Source organism: Puntigrus tetrazona, chromosome 17 (genome assembly GCF_018831695.1).
Source record: "Puntigrus tetrazona isolate hp1 chromosome 17, ASM1883169v1, whole genome shotgun sequence".
NCBI classification, from domain to species: Eukaryota; Metazoa; Chordata; class Actinopteri; order Cypriniformes; family Cyprinidae; genus Puntigrus; species Puntigrus tetrazona.
In genome coordinates this window covers 6,533,783-6,547,285 of record NC_056715.1, presented here as the reverse complement: position 1 = coordinate 6,547,285, position 13,503 = coordinate 6,533,783, and the positions used below count along the sequence as shown (strand labels likewise).

General features: G+C 37.1%; 1 protein-coding gene across 1 annotated transcript; it reads left to right on the top strand.

The window, feature by feature from the left end:
- Positions 1-3,898: 3,898 nt before the first annotated feature.
- Positions 3,899-11,942, top strand: chrm3a (cholinergic receptor, muscarinic 3a). The gene is given in 3 exon segments (XM_043262252.1): positions 3,899-3,985; positions 8,411-9,084; positions 9,087-11,942. Coding segments are annotated over 3 exon segments (1,830 nt in total). The 5' UTR covers positions 3,899-3,962; the 3' UTR covers positions 10,220-11,942.
- The last annotated feature ends 1,561 nt before the right edge of the window (positions 11,943-13,503 follow it).

Genomic DNA, 13,503 nt, shown 5'->3' with positions numbered 1-13,503 from the left:
TCTTTTCTCAGACAGGTCTGTGCAGGAGTCCTGCCTAAGGCTGCCATGTAAGGCCTGATTATCACTGCGCAACATACAGATATGGAGAGCATTCATAGACACACATGGTGGAGGAAGTTTACAGAATGGCATGGTCAGAATGTGTTTAAGATAAGGATGATTGTTATGACGGTAGTTTTATTTTTTATTTTATGTTATGAAGAACAGATATCATAAAATATAGTTACGTTTATATGTATATTTTTGGCAGATGTTTCCTACGAGAGTGAGAAAATGTATATATAGATATTCGACAGAGTATTTATTTGATAGAGTATTAGTAATAATTGATTACTAATAATAGATTATCTCCAAATCAGCATATTTCTTTTGAAGGACCAATATTATTGTTTTACTGCATTTTTGATCAAATATATGCAGCCTTAATTAACACAGCCTTTTAAAAGACCTCTTTTAAAAAAAAAAATTGATTATTTCCAACCATTCTATGTAATGCTATACTGTGAATATTTAAAGTGATGGACATTATCATAGTGCAAACAAGACTCATCTTTTTTCACATGTAAAAATATAGTTTAATTTCTAAGTGAACTTTATATACTTTTTCTACTGGTCTTGGCAACAATAATTCATCAAATGATGGAGTAGAACATTATAACTAGGCATATTTCCAAATACACATGAAGGCAAGTACACTTTCAGCATTGTAAAGCGTTAATTGTAACAAGAAGGAGAATCTTTTTTTTGTGGCAGTGCTGGCAATGGATGCAGTTGCATGGTGGGCTGTGTTTTACCCCCCACCTAAACTCTCTTCACAGGAATCAAAGAAATCCCATGAGCCTTTGAAACAGTGTGCATTGCAACCACTCGCTGAAGAGATTTTAGTTAATCTAGCCCTCTCACACAAACTATGCATGCAGACGCGTGTTTTTTGCAACTTTGCACGCTATTTGCACTCAAGCGTGTTCTCAAACATGTGCATCTGTGTCCACGTTCTCCGTTTGTTTTATTCGGTGCACGGCGCATAGGGTGGCATGCTTCCACAGCTCAGCATTATTACAGGCTGCTTTTGCAGTTGTATATAACAAAGCATATGCAGAAGCAATAACATAAGACAGTATAACAGGAATTCCATGTGGCAGCGGAGTTAATAAAAAACAGTAAATGTACAGTAGGATATTGGGTTAGAATGTCTGCGCTACAGTGGCCGTGTTTATCTCTATCTCTGCTAGTGTAAGCATTCCTCTGGGTGCTCCTGGAGGCTGGGTAATACTCAGAAGCACAGCCCTAGTGCTTCAATAAAAGGCTGTCGAACTGCATGTGGTCCAACCTTGAAGCAATAGAGATGAAAGGTTTAAAAGACCTGTTGCGCTTGCTATTTACAGAGTCTAAGTCCCTAGCCGTGGATCTTTTTTATGGTTACAAGCATGTATTTTTTCTTTTAGCATGATACCAAGGAATTAGTTTTGGGAGTTAATAGCAATAAGTAACAATGCCACTAGTTTTTACAAGTAACACGAGAGTACTTCAGATTTTGCTTTTGCTAGTAATAATTGTGAATTTGTTCTCTTTTTACTTGTTCGGATAAATAAATTAAAGTTAATTTAACTAGTTTAGTTTTTTGGGGTTTTCATTTTATTCGTTATTGTTTATTTATTGAAATTATTGTAATTTCTTTTAGTTCTATTTAACATGATTTTATGTTTTAAATATAATGTTGTAATTCTAATTCAGATTTGAAACTGTGAAATGTTTATATTTGTTATATAAAACATTTAATTCAGTAAATAAATAAATATCGGTTATTTTGCTTAGGTAGAATAACTGGAGTTACGCAATATTGTACCTTTTTGTAAATTACAGTGGTTACATTTTTTTTAACTTTTAATTATGTCTATAATGTACTGTATAAATACTATGAACAGGTGTGATACAATATCAATTTTTGTATTACATAAATAAATGTAAAGTGCACAAATGCAAAATAAACACGTATCATGTCCTTAGAAAATGGTCAGGATTGGGAATGAAACACATTTCTGTGATGACTTGAAGATATTTTGTAGACGTGCAATCCCAAATCCTTCTGTAGTGGAGCAGTTCCAGCTTTTCAAAGCAGACAAATTAAACGCTGGCCAATCGCACAGACAGAGGATGTGCTGCAGCCCCGGGGATGTGGATCTTGTCAGAGTCTGTGATAGATTCTTTGGCCTGCCTGAGATTAAGGTATTACTTACAGCGGGGTGGGTCGATACAGACGCACTATCGATGACTGGATAAAGGAACACGGTTTCTGTTCTACCAGTCTTATATGATCACTTTTCGCGTGCCTGGGTTTGTAGCACGTACAGTATCCCACCCTCACCTTATCAGCCACTCAAACCCTCGATGTCAGGTTGTTGTTCATGCAGAGGTAAAGGGCGTAAATTAGCCCATCATGCTGATGAAACAATCTAACCCTACAGAGGACCCCATGTCTGATATCGAGTGCTGATGTAACAGATTTTATTCTGACTGGCATTTCCATCTAGACAGTAATAAGGTCACCAAATTGCTTTGGCTTCACAGAAAATCTGTTTACGTCGAGCGTTGTATACAAACATCTCTCAGGTGATCCGGCTTCGAGGCACATTTGAGGTGTTTCAACTGAGAACAGATGGAGCAGAGGATTACAGCTTCCTGATACCCAACCAACCAGAACGTTTGACCCAACATAGTCAGTAAACACTACTAGAAATGGCAGGAACAGGTAATAAACACTACTAGAAGAGTGGATAAGGACAGTGTTATTAGAGATGGAAGAAAAGAGGAAAATAGGATACCAGAAAGCAGATAGACGATGGACATGGATAAACATAAAGTAGTATAAAGCAGTAGTAAATACATTATTATTATTTATTTTACATTGTTACTGTATTTAAGTACAGTTTTTCAGTATCTTTATTTTGGGCAACTTTTACTGCACAACAATCCACGTCATAATATTGCACTTTTTTCTCCACTACATTTTATCACTTGTTATTTTGATCTGGAGAAACTTTCATGCACTATGAGATGTTTGATACGTAAACGAGATGATTCTTTTTAATGAGCCTGTTAAATCGATTCAAGAATTGCAATTACTGATTCATTCATCAATTTGACTGAACGGATTACAGCTTTTCTAAAGTCAACACTTACAAATAACACATAAAGATAGTATGTTTGTTTTTAGCAGGATAGAGCATAGGTCTGTATAACTGTAAAATAAATAAACATTTATCAATCAGTACTTTACTTGAATATGTAACTAAAAGTTAAAAAAGTCGAATAGTTTTGTACTTTTACCCAAGTAAAATTCAAACAGACTACTGGAGTAATGTTTTAGAACATGTCTACAGTGTCTATACTTGATTTGTGTACTTTGTGCACATTTAATACATTTAGTATCTTAGCAGAGTTTACTCTGAACAAAAAACATTATAAACAAATTGTGCAGTGGGGTCCAGTTATTAAAATATTTTTATTTTGGATTTTTTTATAACCTGTATTGTCAGCTTACCAATAAAAAGTTGATTAGATTTTTTTTTCTCTCTTTTGCTTTATTAATAGCAACCTTCTAGATGCATGAACTTCACAAGTTTGTGTCAAACCTCATGACCATGTTCTCCAGCATGATTTGAGATTAGCACTGAAGCCTCAATGGAAACAAGAACATCTGACCGTCTAGACAAATTTACTTCTTTGATTAGTGATCTAGAAACGGAAACATTTTTTTATGGAAATCAAGTTGCATAAAAAATAGTCATATAATAATTATATAAAATTTTCATATATTTTTCAAAATCATACATTTAATTTTTTTAAGTTTACATATGTAATTTAATGGTCTTTTGTATTTTTTTTTTTTTTAGTGGCATTTGGTGATATTTCACACTTCGCCTTCTGCTGAACTGAAAAGGACTAAAAATCTGTTGGGTAGAATGTCAGAGGAGGATATGCAGAGGTAAATTAAGGAGAAGGAAGTTGCTCGGGGACAAATCCTTCGCCATCACTTTTAATCATAAGAGATCAGTAAATAATCTGTTAGAGAGCAGTCTCTCATGCTTCAATGATCTTCTCTGACTGTCGTATCGAGATACTGTGAGATAATTATGGCTTCCCGTCTATAATTGTACCCATGCCAGTGATTAATTCCAATTCCAATCGGTCATATTGATCAAGGTTCTGCATGCGTTCACCGCTGACATTTCCGTCGGTTAAAGGCCGTGTGAGGTAATCACGGATCTCCCTCAAACTCTGGAAAAGAATGGTTGACATTTAACCATCATTCTTTAGAAATCCTCATTCACAGCACATGCCTCACATCAAAATACCCAACACACACAGAGTGTAATTGCTACACACACTCTCCTCACACTTAACTACCACGCCAGTGGGGACGGCACAAAACCTGCCAGTCTGTTTTCCTGATAAGTAAGTGTGTTTTCCCACAGAAGACCATCAGTCCTAGACGTATTTCCCTTTTGAACAGTAAGTACTGCTTTGTGGTTATGGCATCATCAAACTGGCAAATAGTACTTTAAATATGAAGAGGGGTGGTTTTACACACAAAAACTATGTTTGATGTACAGTACGTTTGAAGTCATGCGTGTAAACTCCAGATGTTCGTTTGATTCACAGGGCTGTCATCAAAGGCTTCACGCTGTGTGTGTGTGTGTGTGTGTGTGTGTGTGTGCACATGCTGCTGTGCATTTGTACGTCCAATCTGTGTGTGCAAAAAATAAGGACCACTTATCACCTGCCTTCTGACATCTTTACATTTGAAACCCCTTATATTTTAGGTATAGGTGTGTATATGTGCAAACAGTTGACTGTAACCTCTTTTGCCGTCGTGATCCCCTAACGCTTCCCTCCGCATCCTCCCCTGGTCACCATGACAACAGCCCGCTCATCAGCTGCTGTTTGCAGATCAGCCGAAATTAAGACAATTCCCAAATACCACGACTTAATGGAATTATGCCTATGCGTGTCACTAGTCTTGTACAAAATGTGTTTGCTATCCTTCATCTAAGCTTGTGTGTTTGTTTCAGGTCATAGCACAACCTTAATAGGATAAAAGCACAGAGCTGAACGCAGGAGCGCAGGGGCCCGAATCAGAGCCCAACGCCAATTAGATTTCTCTTTGACTTCATCTTTTGTTGCTTGATTCCCTCTCTGCTATTGATATCTCACTCAGATGAATGAACAAGAAGCTCGTATTTAACATCAAACTCTCTTTGAGGTTTTATTTATTGCATTGAATGCTCTTGTTTCTCAATCTTTACTTCACAGCCTGTGATTAAACACTAATCAGTCTATTTTTTTATGTAACACATCTGATATCTTTTTTAAGAGATGAAACAGACTGCAACACCTAAAGCTATGAACAGTCAAGCTTAATGAGCAGTTAGAATTTTTATTCACATTTTAATTTTTTTGAAACAATCCCAAACTTCGGAACAGTAGGGCTTTCAGCTGTTACATCTTTTGTTACGTTCTGATAAATGGTGTTTTTTGATTTGACATAATAACAGTAAAGCAATTCTTCTGCAGTTCATTTTGTTCATTTTTCGACAATATTACCCTTGCAATTTTATATGGAAGGGATGTGCAGGTGTGTGTAGAACAGCTTTGAATGTGGCTCATCTCAGTCGGAACTTAAACTGTTTAGTTGAGACACTGGACCACTGATATCTCTTCTCAGTGCTGGTTTAAAACATAGGGATATTTCTCATTGTTTAGCTGTCAAATATGTGAGCATCATTAATATGTGACCATGGAGCATAATTATGTGACCGAAGTAGCACAGGTATATTTGTAAAGAAAATTTAATGGCAAGAATCATTAGGATAATAAGTAAAAATCCATAAATATATACAATCCATAAATATAAAATATACCATAAATATAATTTGTACATTTCCTACTGTAAATATATCAAAACTTTTTTTTTTATCACTAACATGCATTGCTAAGGACTTCATTTATACAGTTAGGCGATTTTCTCAATATTTAGATTTGTTTGCAAATTCAGATTACAGGGTTTTAGGCTAAATATCGTCTTTTTACTAACAACCAATACACAAATGGAAGACATTATTTCAGCTTTCAGATGATGTATAAATCTCAGTTTCAAACAATTGGCCCTTATGACTCGTTTTGTGGTCCAGGGTCACATATATAGAGGTAATATAAGCAATATTACACAAACAGAAGCACTGATGTACAAAATTGTATATCAAATTAGTAGTAGTTGTTGATAGTAGTTGATAGTAGTTGTTATGAATTCATTCAAGCCAACTTTGCCAGTTTGTACTTACTTATACCCATATACGCAACCAGTCAAAAGTTTTAAATAACCATCAAATATTTCTTGAGCACCAAATCAGCATAATAGACTGATTATACTAAAAAGCTAAATATTGCTGAAAATGTATCTCCGTCACAGAAATCACAGAAGTCTTTTAGTAACGTGTAATTTTTTAAAACAAATCAGTTTTGTTCCCTCAGTTTTAAACACAGTGTCTATATATATATTCTTGGTCTGCCTATTGTAAAGTAATTATCCCTTCGTTTCCGCTGTAGGAGAACTAAGATTGAATTCAATAGCTAATTACCTCTGACTCTTTGGTATGTGTGTGCGCGCGTGTGCGACAGTGGTCATATGTATTTGTTCTTTTCTCTGTTTTAAATATTTAAGGCCATATATGGATACCGTGTGATTATGCGATCAGGTTGTCGTTCCCTTATCTTGGATCTTACCTACTTTTCACTCTCATCTTTGTCTTCCCCCTCACATCCCGCTGCCTTATCAAGATGAAGAAGAGTTACTGAAAGAGAGACAGATGTTCTCGGTTCCAAATCATCTCTTTCCCTTTAAAGTGTATGACTATATTTAGTAATGTAGGCCTGTTCTGCTGAGTGATGCTGTATGATTGTCAGCCTTTCTTTCAGAGCAGCAGTCCGCAGACTTTTTGACTTATTTCTAAAATTAGAGTGCCACTTCGTAAGGTTGCCCCCCCCAGAATGTGTTTTGTTCGTATTTGTGTGCAACCTCTGGTCAAGAACTATCATTTTTATCTGAGGAGATGAGACGTTCAGCCGTCCTTGGCCATGAGCCAGTTACATTCTATTCTCTGCCTCTATCAATGAGATTAACTGTGCGTTTGTGTGAGGCATTCTGGGGAAGCTCTGCAACAACTTCCTCTTGCAGAATCAAAGTAAAGGAGCACCTCGCCCATCTTTCATTTTCTTCATGTTAACATTTTTTCCTGCTGTTCATGTGTCTGCTTGCTCAGAGACTGTCACATACGGATGTGCTTTTAACTGGAGAGTAATATCTATTTTGAAATTGTTTGATCTAGTTGTCGGTACAGGCAGAGCTTGTGCTTTTGCATATAAACTAGTTTTTGCATCCATTGAATTCAGATGGAATGGTGGTTAATATTTATGTACATGCATATAGTACAGTCGTTTTTATATATCTTAATATCTCTTATAAATGTAGGCCCTTAAAATTTAGCTTTTTTTGTGTATCTCATCTGAGATGTGCACAACATAATTTAGCACATCTATTATTATTAAAATGTTATTACAATGTTTCAAGTTTGAATGTTTGAAATTTTGACACTTCTGGGGAACCTTTCTATGCAGAGGTTTGTTTATTTATAAGTCCAAACCATGTGGGACAAAAGTAATGTTCCAAAGAAGTATGAAATATCATGACTGAATACAGAATATGAAATACCACCTACAAGTCTTTTATACAGGTTTAATGAGAATTTTCAAATTACAATAGGCGACCGAGACTGAAAATGGACAAGAACACAAAATCTTGCCCAGATTTTATTTTTTAAAATAAAAAAATTTAATGTTTCAAATGTATGAGCCAGTTCCTTATTATACAAACAACTACAATGAGAACTTTATGTAAAAGAGTGAATTTCTTCATTTTGTATGGCAATCTAGTAATTTATCAGATTCCTATTTTACTAAATTCCTATATTACTAAATTGCTTTTTTTTATGATTAAAGCACAGAGCAGTTTTTAGAGGCTTAGAACAAATGAATGAATGTTTATTTATTTCCAGAAAATGATCTGGTGTTTTCAGTATCCACATATTTGGATACAGCATGATCCGCGGAATATATATTTAATTCTATATTCGAAAACTGCTTTCTTTTAATCATTTCAAGCTTTATATACAGAAACTAAGATTTAATAACTGTCTAATTTACTAGATCAACATCGCCCTCTAGTGTAGATATAAAGCAACAGTGATGTTCATTATTTAGAAAGCACTCCTACATTATACATAGAGAGCGGTTAGTGTAAAGTTTGACGTAAATGTGGAAGTAATAAATGGAATATTTTGCTCTTTTTCCTCAGAATATGCCCGGCCTGCACGATGGACTCCAACAGCACCGAGTTGGGCCTGTACTCACCATCCAATGCCCTGGGAGTGGGAATCTACCCGGCATCCACTCCTTGGCCACTGCTCCAGAACACAAGCCTCATCAACCTCAGTGCTGCTGTTTTCAAACTCAATGGGAGTAATGTTGAGGTTGAAGGTCAATCCTATGATCCTCTGGGTGGCCACTCGCTCTGGCAGGTCATTCTCATCGTTGTCTTTACAGGACTGCTTTCCCTTATTACTATTATCGGCAACATCTTGGTCATGGTGTCGTTTAAGGTCAACCGCCAGCTCAAAACCGTTAACAATTACTTTCTACTTAGTCTTGCTGTGGCAGATCTCATCATTGGGGTCATCTCTATGAACCTGTACACCGCCTACATTGTCATGGGCCAGTGGGCGATGGGAAACTGGGCTTGTGACCTCTGGCTAGCAATAGACTACGTGGCCAGCAATGCATCCGTCATGAATCTGCTGGTCATTAGCTTTGACCGGTATTTCTCCATCACAAGGCCTCTGACGTACCGTGCCAAACGTACCACCAGGCGGGCAGGAGTGATGATCGGCCTGGCATGGTTTGTGTCGCTCATACTTTGGGCTCCTGCAATTTTGTTCTGGCAGTATTTTGTAGGAGAAAGAACCGTTCCACCGATAAATGCTACATTCAATTTCTCTCCGAGCCCATTATTACATTTTGCACCGCAATGGCGGCTTTCTATCTGCCGGTGACGATAATGAGCGTTCTGTACTGGCGGATATACAAAGAGACAGAGAACCGTTCTCGGGAACTTGCAGGATTACAAGGCTCGGTTGGAAGGTTTGGAGGTGTTGAGCGACCTCGCTTCCACCTCCGCGCCACTGGGGGAAGCTCTAGAAGCTGCAGCAGCTTTGAACTGGGCCAACCTGGCCACAAACAAAGCTCCGTTCATGGCCTGAGTGGGCGATTCCATTGCTGGGGGTGGAAGTCGGGTGGCAGGGATAAAGGTGGACCTCACCGGGAGGCAGATCAGAGCAGCAGCGATAGCTGGAACAACAACGATGCTGGACTGTCAGCCGACCACTCAGGCTCATCTGACGATGACGAGAGCGCGCCATCCACTACGCGGGCCATCTTCTCCATCGTTCTTAGTCTGCCTGGCATGAGGGCAGCCGTAAACTCCCAGGTCACTTCTTGTGAGGATTTGGACACTGAGGAAGACCCATTACGGTCCTCTGTGGAGAACGACAGCAGGGATGGCAGCATCTCACGCTCTGTCACGAATGGGAACAAGAGGTTTGTCGGAAGCATGAGTAAAGTTCAGTCAATGTCTGCCATACAGCCATCAGCAGATCCAAATGTTGAAGGCACCAACACCACAGTGAAATCTCCCTCAGCGCCCATAACTTTCAAAGAGGCAGCTCTAGCAAAACGTTTTGCAGCTCGCGCAAGGACGCAGATCACCAAGCGGAAGCGCATGTCACTAATAAAAGAAAAGAAAGCAGCACAAACTCTAAGCGCCATCCTTTTTGCTTTTATTATTACTTGGACACCTTATAACATCATGGTGCTAGTAAACACTTTCTGTAATGGCTGCATACCAGAGAACCTCTGGGCGCTAGGCTATTGGCTATGCTACGTTAACAGTACAGTAAATCCTATGTGCTACGCCCTTTGCAACAAGACTTTTCGTAGCACTTTCAAAATGATCCTGCTTTGTCGCTGGGATCAGAAAAAGAGCAAGCCAAGCTTTCCACAAAGACAGGCTGTGAGGTTTCACAGGAGCATACCGACAGACTCCACATAGCAACCTGATAGTGAAGCTAATTTGCTAATGCTTAAAGTTACAAGGGGTGATTCCCCAAGTATCTGTACTATATAATGAAGCTTTAATGTGTAAGTCTCAATGTGGACGTGTAGTTCAGTTACTTATGATGCCGGGTCACTAGATTGTAACATTTTAAGACATTGTGGTTTAGTGTACAAAGAGCTTCAGTGATACTGAAGTACAACTGAGCAAGTGCAATTGCCATCAGTACTTCCTGTGGACTTTTATATGCCTTTTACTAAATCAGCAGTGCCAACTTTCAGGAGTTCAGCAGTGACATATAAAAAGTAGATTTGAAAGGAGACTGTATATTTTGAACCTCAGAGAGCCGATCGGATGTGACTCTCTCATTTAATTGTTTTAATATTTTGGGGTTGAATATTAAATATCTCATTTTTGTCAGTGAACAAAAACAAAAATACGATTTTTAAATAAGGTGATGTATATCAAAGTATTGAAGATATTTCTTTTTTCTAAGTGCTGATTTCTGTGAAAGCGTGCCACACAGAGGTTCAGTATCTTTGCTGTCTCGGTAAGTGTAAGTGTTCTTCTGCAACATGTGAGCCACAGTTGAACGGTTTGTAGGTTTTACTCTCCTGTTGAAAATTTTGTTTATTCATAAACAACAGCACTTCCGTAAGCTGCTCTTGTATAAAGCGTGGTTGTTTACATTCGTTTTGCTACAAGTATTTTAATAGCTATTATGTAGGTTTTCAGTGCACATTGAGTATGTTTGTATATGTTTGGAATGCCTTATGTTTGGCCTTTGAGATTGTGCACTGAATATACTGGGCTAGCTGTGAAATCATTTATGAAACCTAAAGAATGTTCTTAGCTGTTTAATGGACATTCAGATTTTAACATCAGTGCATTGGAACGTAATTCCATTTACAGCCAAACAGTTTGCTGTCACCACCACATTTGGGAATGCCTGGCTAAAACATAACAAGACTATTTAGTTTCCTAAAGTAGCTGCAGATTTGCTTCATAAAAGCACACAAAATACTGACCTATCAATCAAACATGCATCTTTCTTCAACTATGGGCTCCATTGGTACTGTGGAGAAAATAAAATTGCTTAAAACGCACTTTTAACACACGGTTTATTTAATTTGCATATTATCAATGTACAACAGTGGTCATGTTTTAAAATGTCATGTATATGTGTGATTTCCATCACATCTCCTTACTCCCTTTTCATGCTAATTTCATAACTTTCATAGATCCTAAAAATACACATATAAATAACGCTCTTCACAAAAATTAAAGCTTGATTGGAAAATACGCAAATTTTACATTTGCCATTCAGTTCGAACCCTATAGTGTTTTGAAGAAATATAAAATAATTGCCTGATTTGTAACCACCATTTGTATTAGAGTAAAGAAACTTTTTTGATATGTTTTTATGTTTTACATTGCAAACAAAGGCTGTATGTTTTGTAAGGCCTTGTAAGATCAAAGTTAAAATTGAGCTTCTGTGCGGTGTGTTGTTTGTGGCTGTGCTCTCGTTTTGTTCCAAATTGGCTGTGTACAAGTTAAAGTTAAATGATAGAGTTACTGTCAGATTTGTGATAACTGTTGAATGTTACAAAAATACAGCCCAGTACAAATGCATTTTTATCCTCAGATTGTTTCTCAAAATAAATGTAACATTTTAAAATGAACCGGTGCTCTTTCTAAATATACAACATGTTTGTGGAAACTTTTTTGTTGGTTTGTTTTGTAATTAAGTCATAAAGCTCTAACACTGTCTGTATGAAAGAAGATACATCAATTGCTATTGGCGGCATGTAATAGGAAGAGAAGCCATGTGATGACAGTATGCATGTGATCGAGGAAGAGGAGCAGCCCAGCGAATGTCACAAACACTTACTTGTTCCCTCAGTTTACCAGAGACGCCATCCAGGCAAGTATTCATTTTATTTCTGTACTTCTGTTTATGCTTTTCTGTCTTGATAGACAGGTCTTCATTCTAGACATGTTCATTCTTGATCCAGGTCAGATCAATTTGGATTAACAGTGACCTTCTAGACTAATCATACAGTGGTAAAGCAGACCTCTTACACAAGTGATGTGAGGAATAGAGAAATGTATCCGTATGTGATAAGACATCAGCAGTTCCATGCCTTGAGGAAAACATTTCATTTAACTTGTTTTAAATTAATGCAGGAATATTTTCTAGGTATTTTGATTTTAATTTACTTTAGTACTAATAGTTAGTACTAAAGTAAATTAAAATCAAAATAGTACTAGTTTAGTTTTTGATATATAAAAAAAAATGTAAATTTGATATAAAAACATTTTATATATGTCATTTCTCTAGGCATCTGTGTACTGGATTAAAATGAATATTGTATAAATCGGTTGAAAGCTCATGGGCATGTGTCTGATGCTGCAAGGCTGGAGGATAACTCTGATTTCAGGCCTGCTGGCCACAGTCGTACATCAGTTTATGAGATCAGTCCATAAGCTCACATGACGCTGCACTGGCACACCGTGTCCGTCACACACACACACACACACACACACACACAGATGAAATTCCTGTGCTATTTTCAGATGTTCCATGTGCAGGATTGGATAGAAAAGGGGTAATTTCGATCACATAAAATAAATGCTACATTTGAGGTTTTGAATTTAAATGATGCTACAGTACATCTAAATGCATGTGACTTTAAAGGGATAGTTCACCTAAAAATGAAAATTCTGTTATTAATTACTTAATTAATTACTTACTAATTACTTTTCCAAACTATGACTTTTGTTTATTTCGGAATACAAATGTGACTCTGGACACAAAACAACTCAGAAGTTGCACAAAGAGTTGTGTTCATTGGATCCTGGGCTTGGACTCAGACTGCAGTTGTGAATGAACTTAAACTTGGACGTACATGTACATGGAGATTTGGATATTTTGGACACAGAAATCAGAGTACAGATGAATCCATGTCACATTTTTTAAAAAAAGTAACATCAAATTAATATGAAAGGACATAAATAATTTATTTTATGCCATCAACTGTTAGGATATTAAGATTGTATTCCATGAAATATTTTGTAATTTTCATACTGTAAATATATCAAAACTTTTTTGTGTTTTTTGTAATAATTAATTTTGTTTATTTTCTCTCTATGTTCTCTATGTTCTCTCTCTGTCTCTCTCTCTCTCTCTCTCTCTCTCTCTCTCTCTCTCTCTCTCTCTCTCTCTCTCTCTCTCTCTCTCTCTCTCTCTCTCTCTCTCTCTCTCTCTCTCTCTCTATATA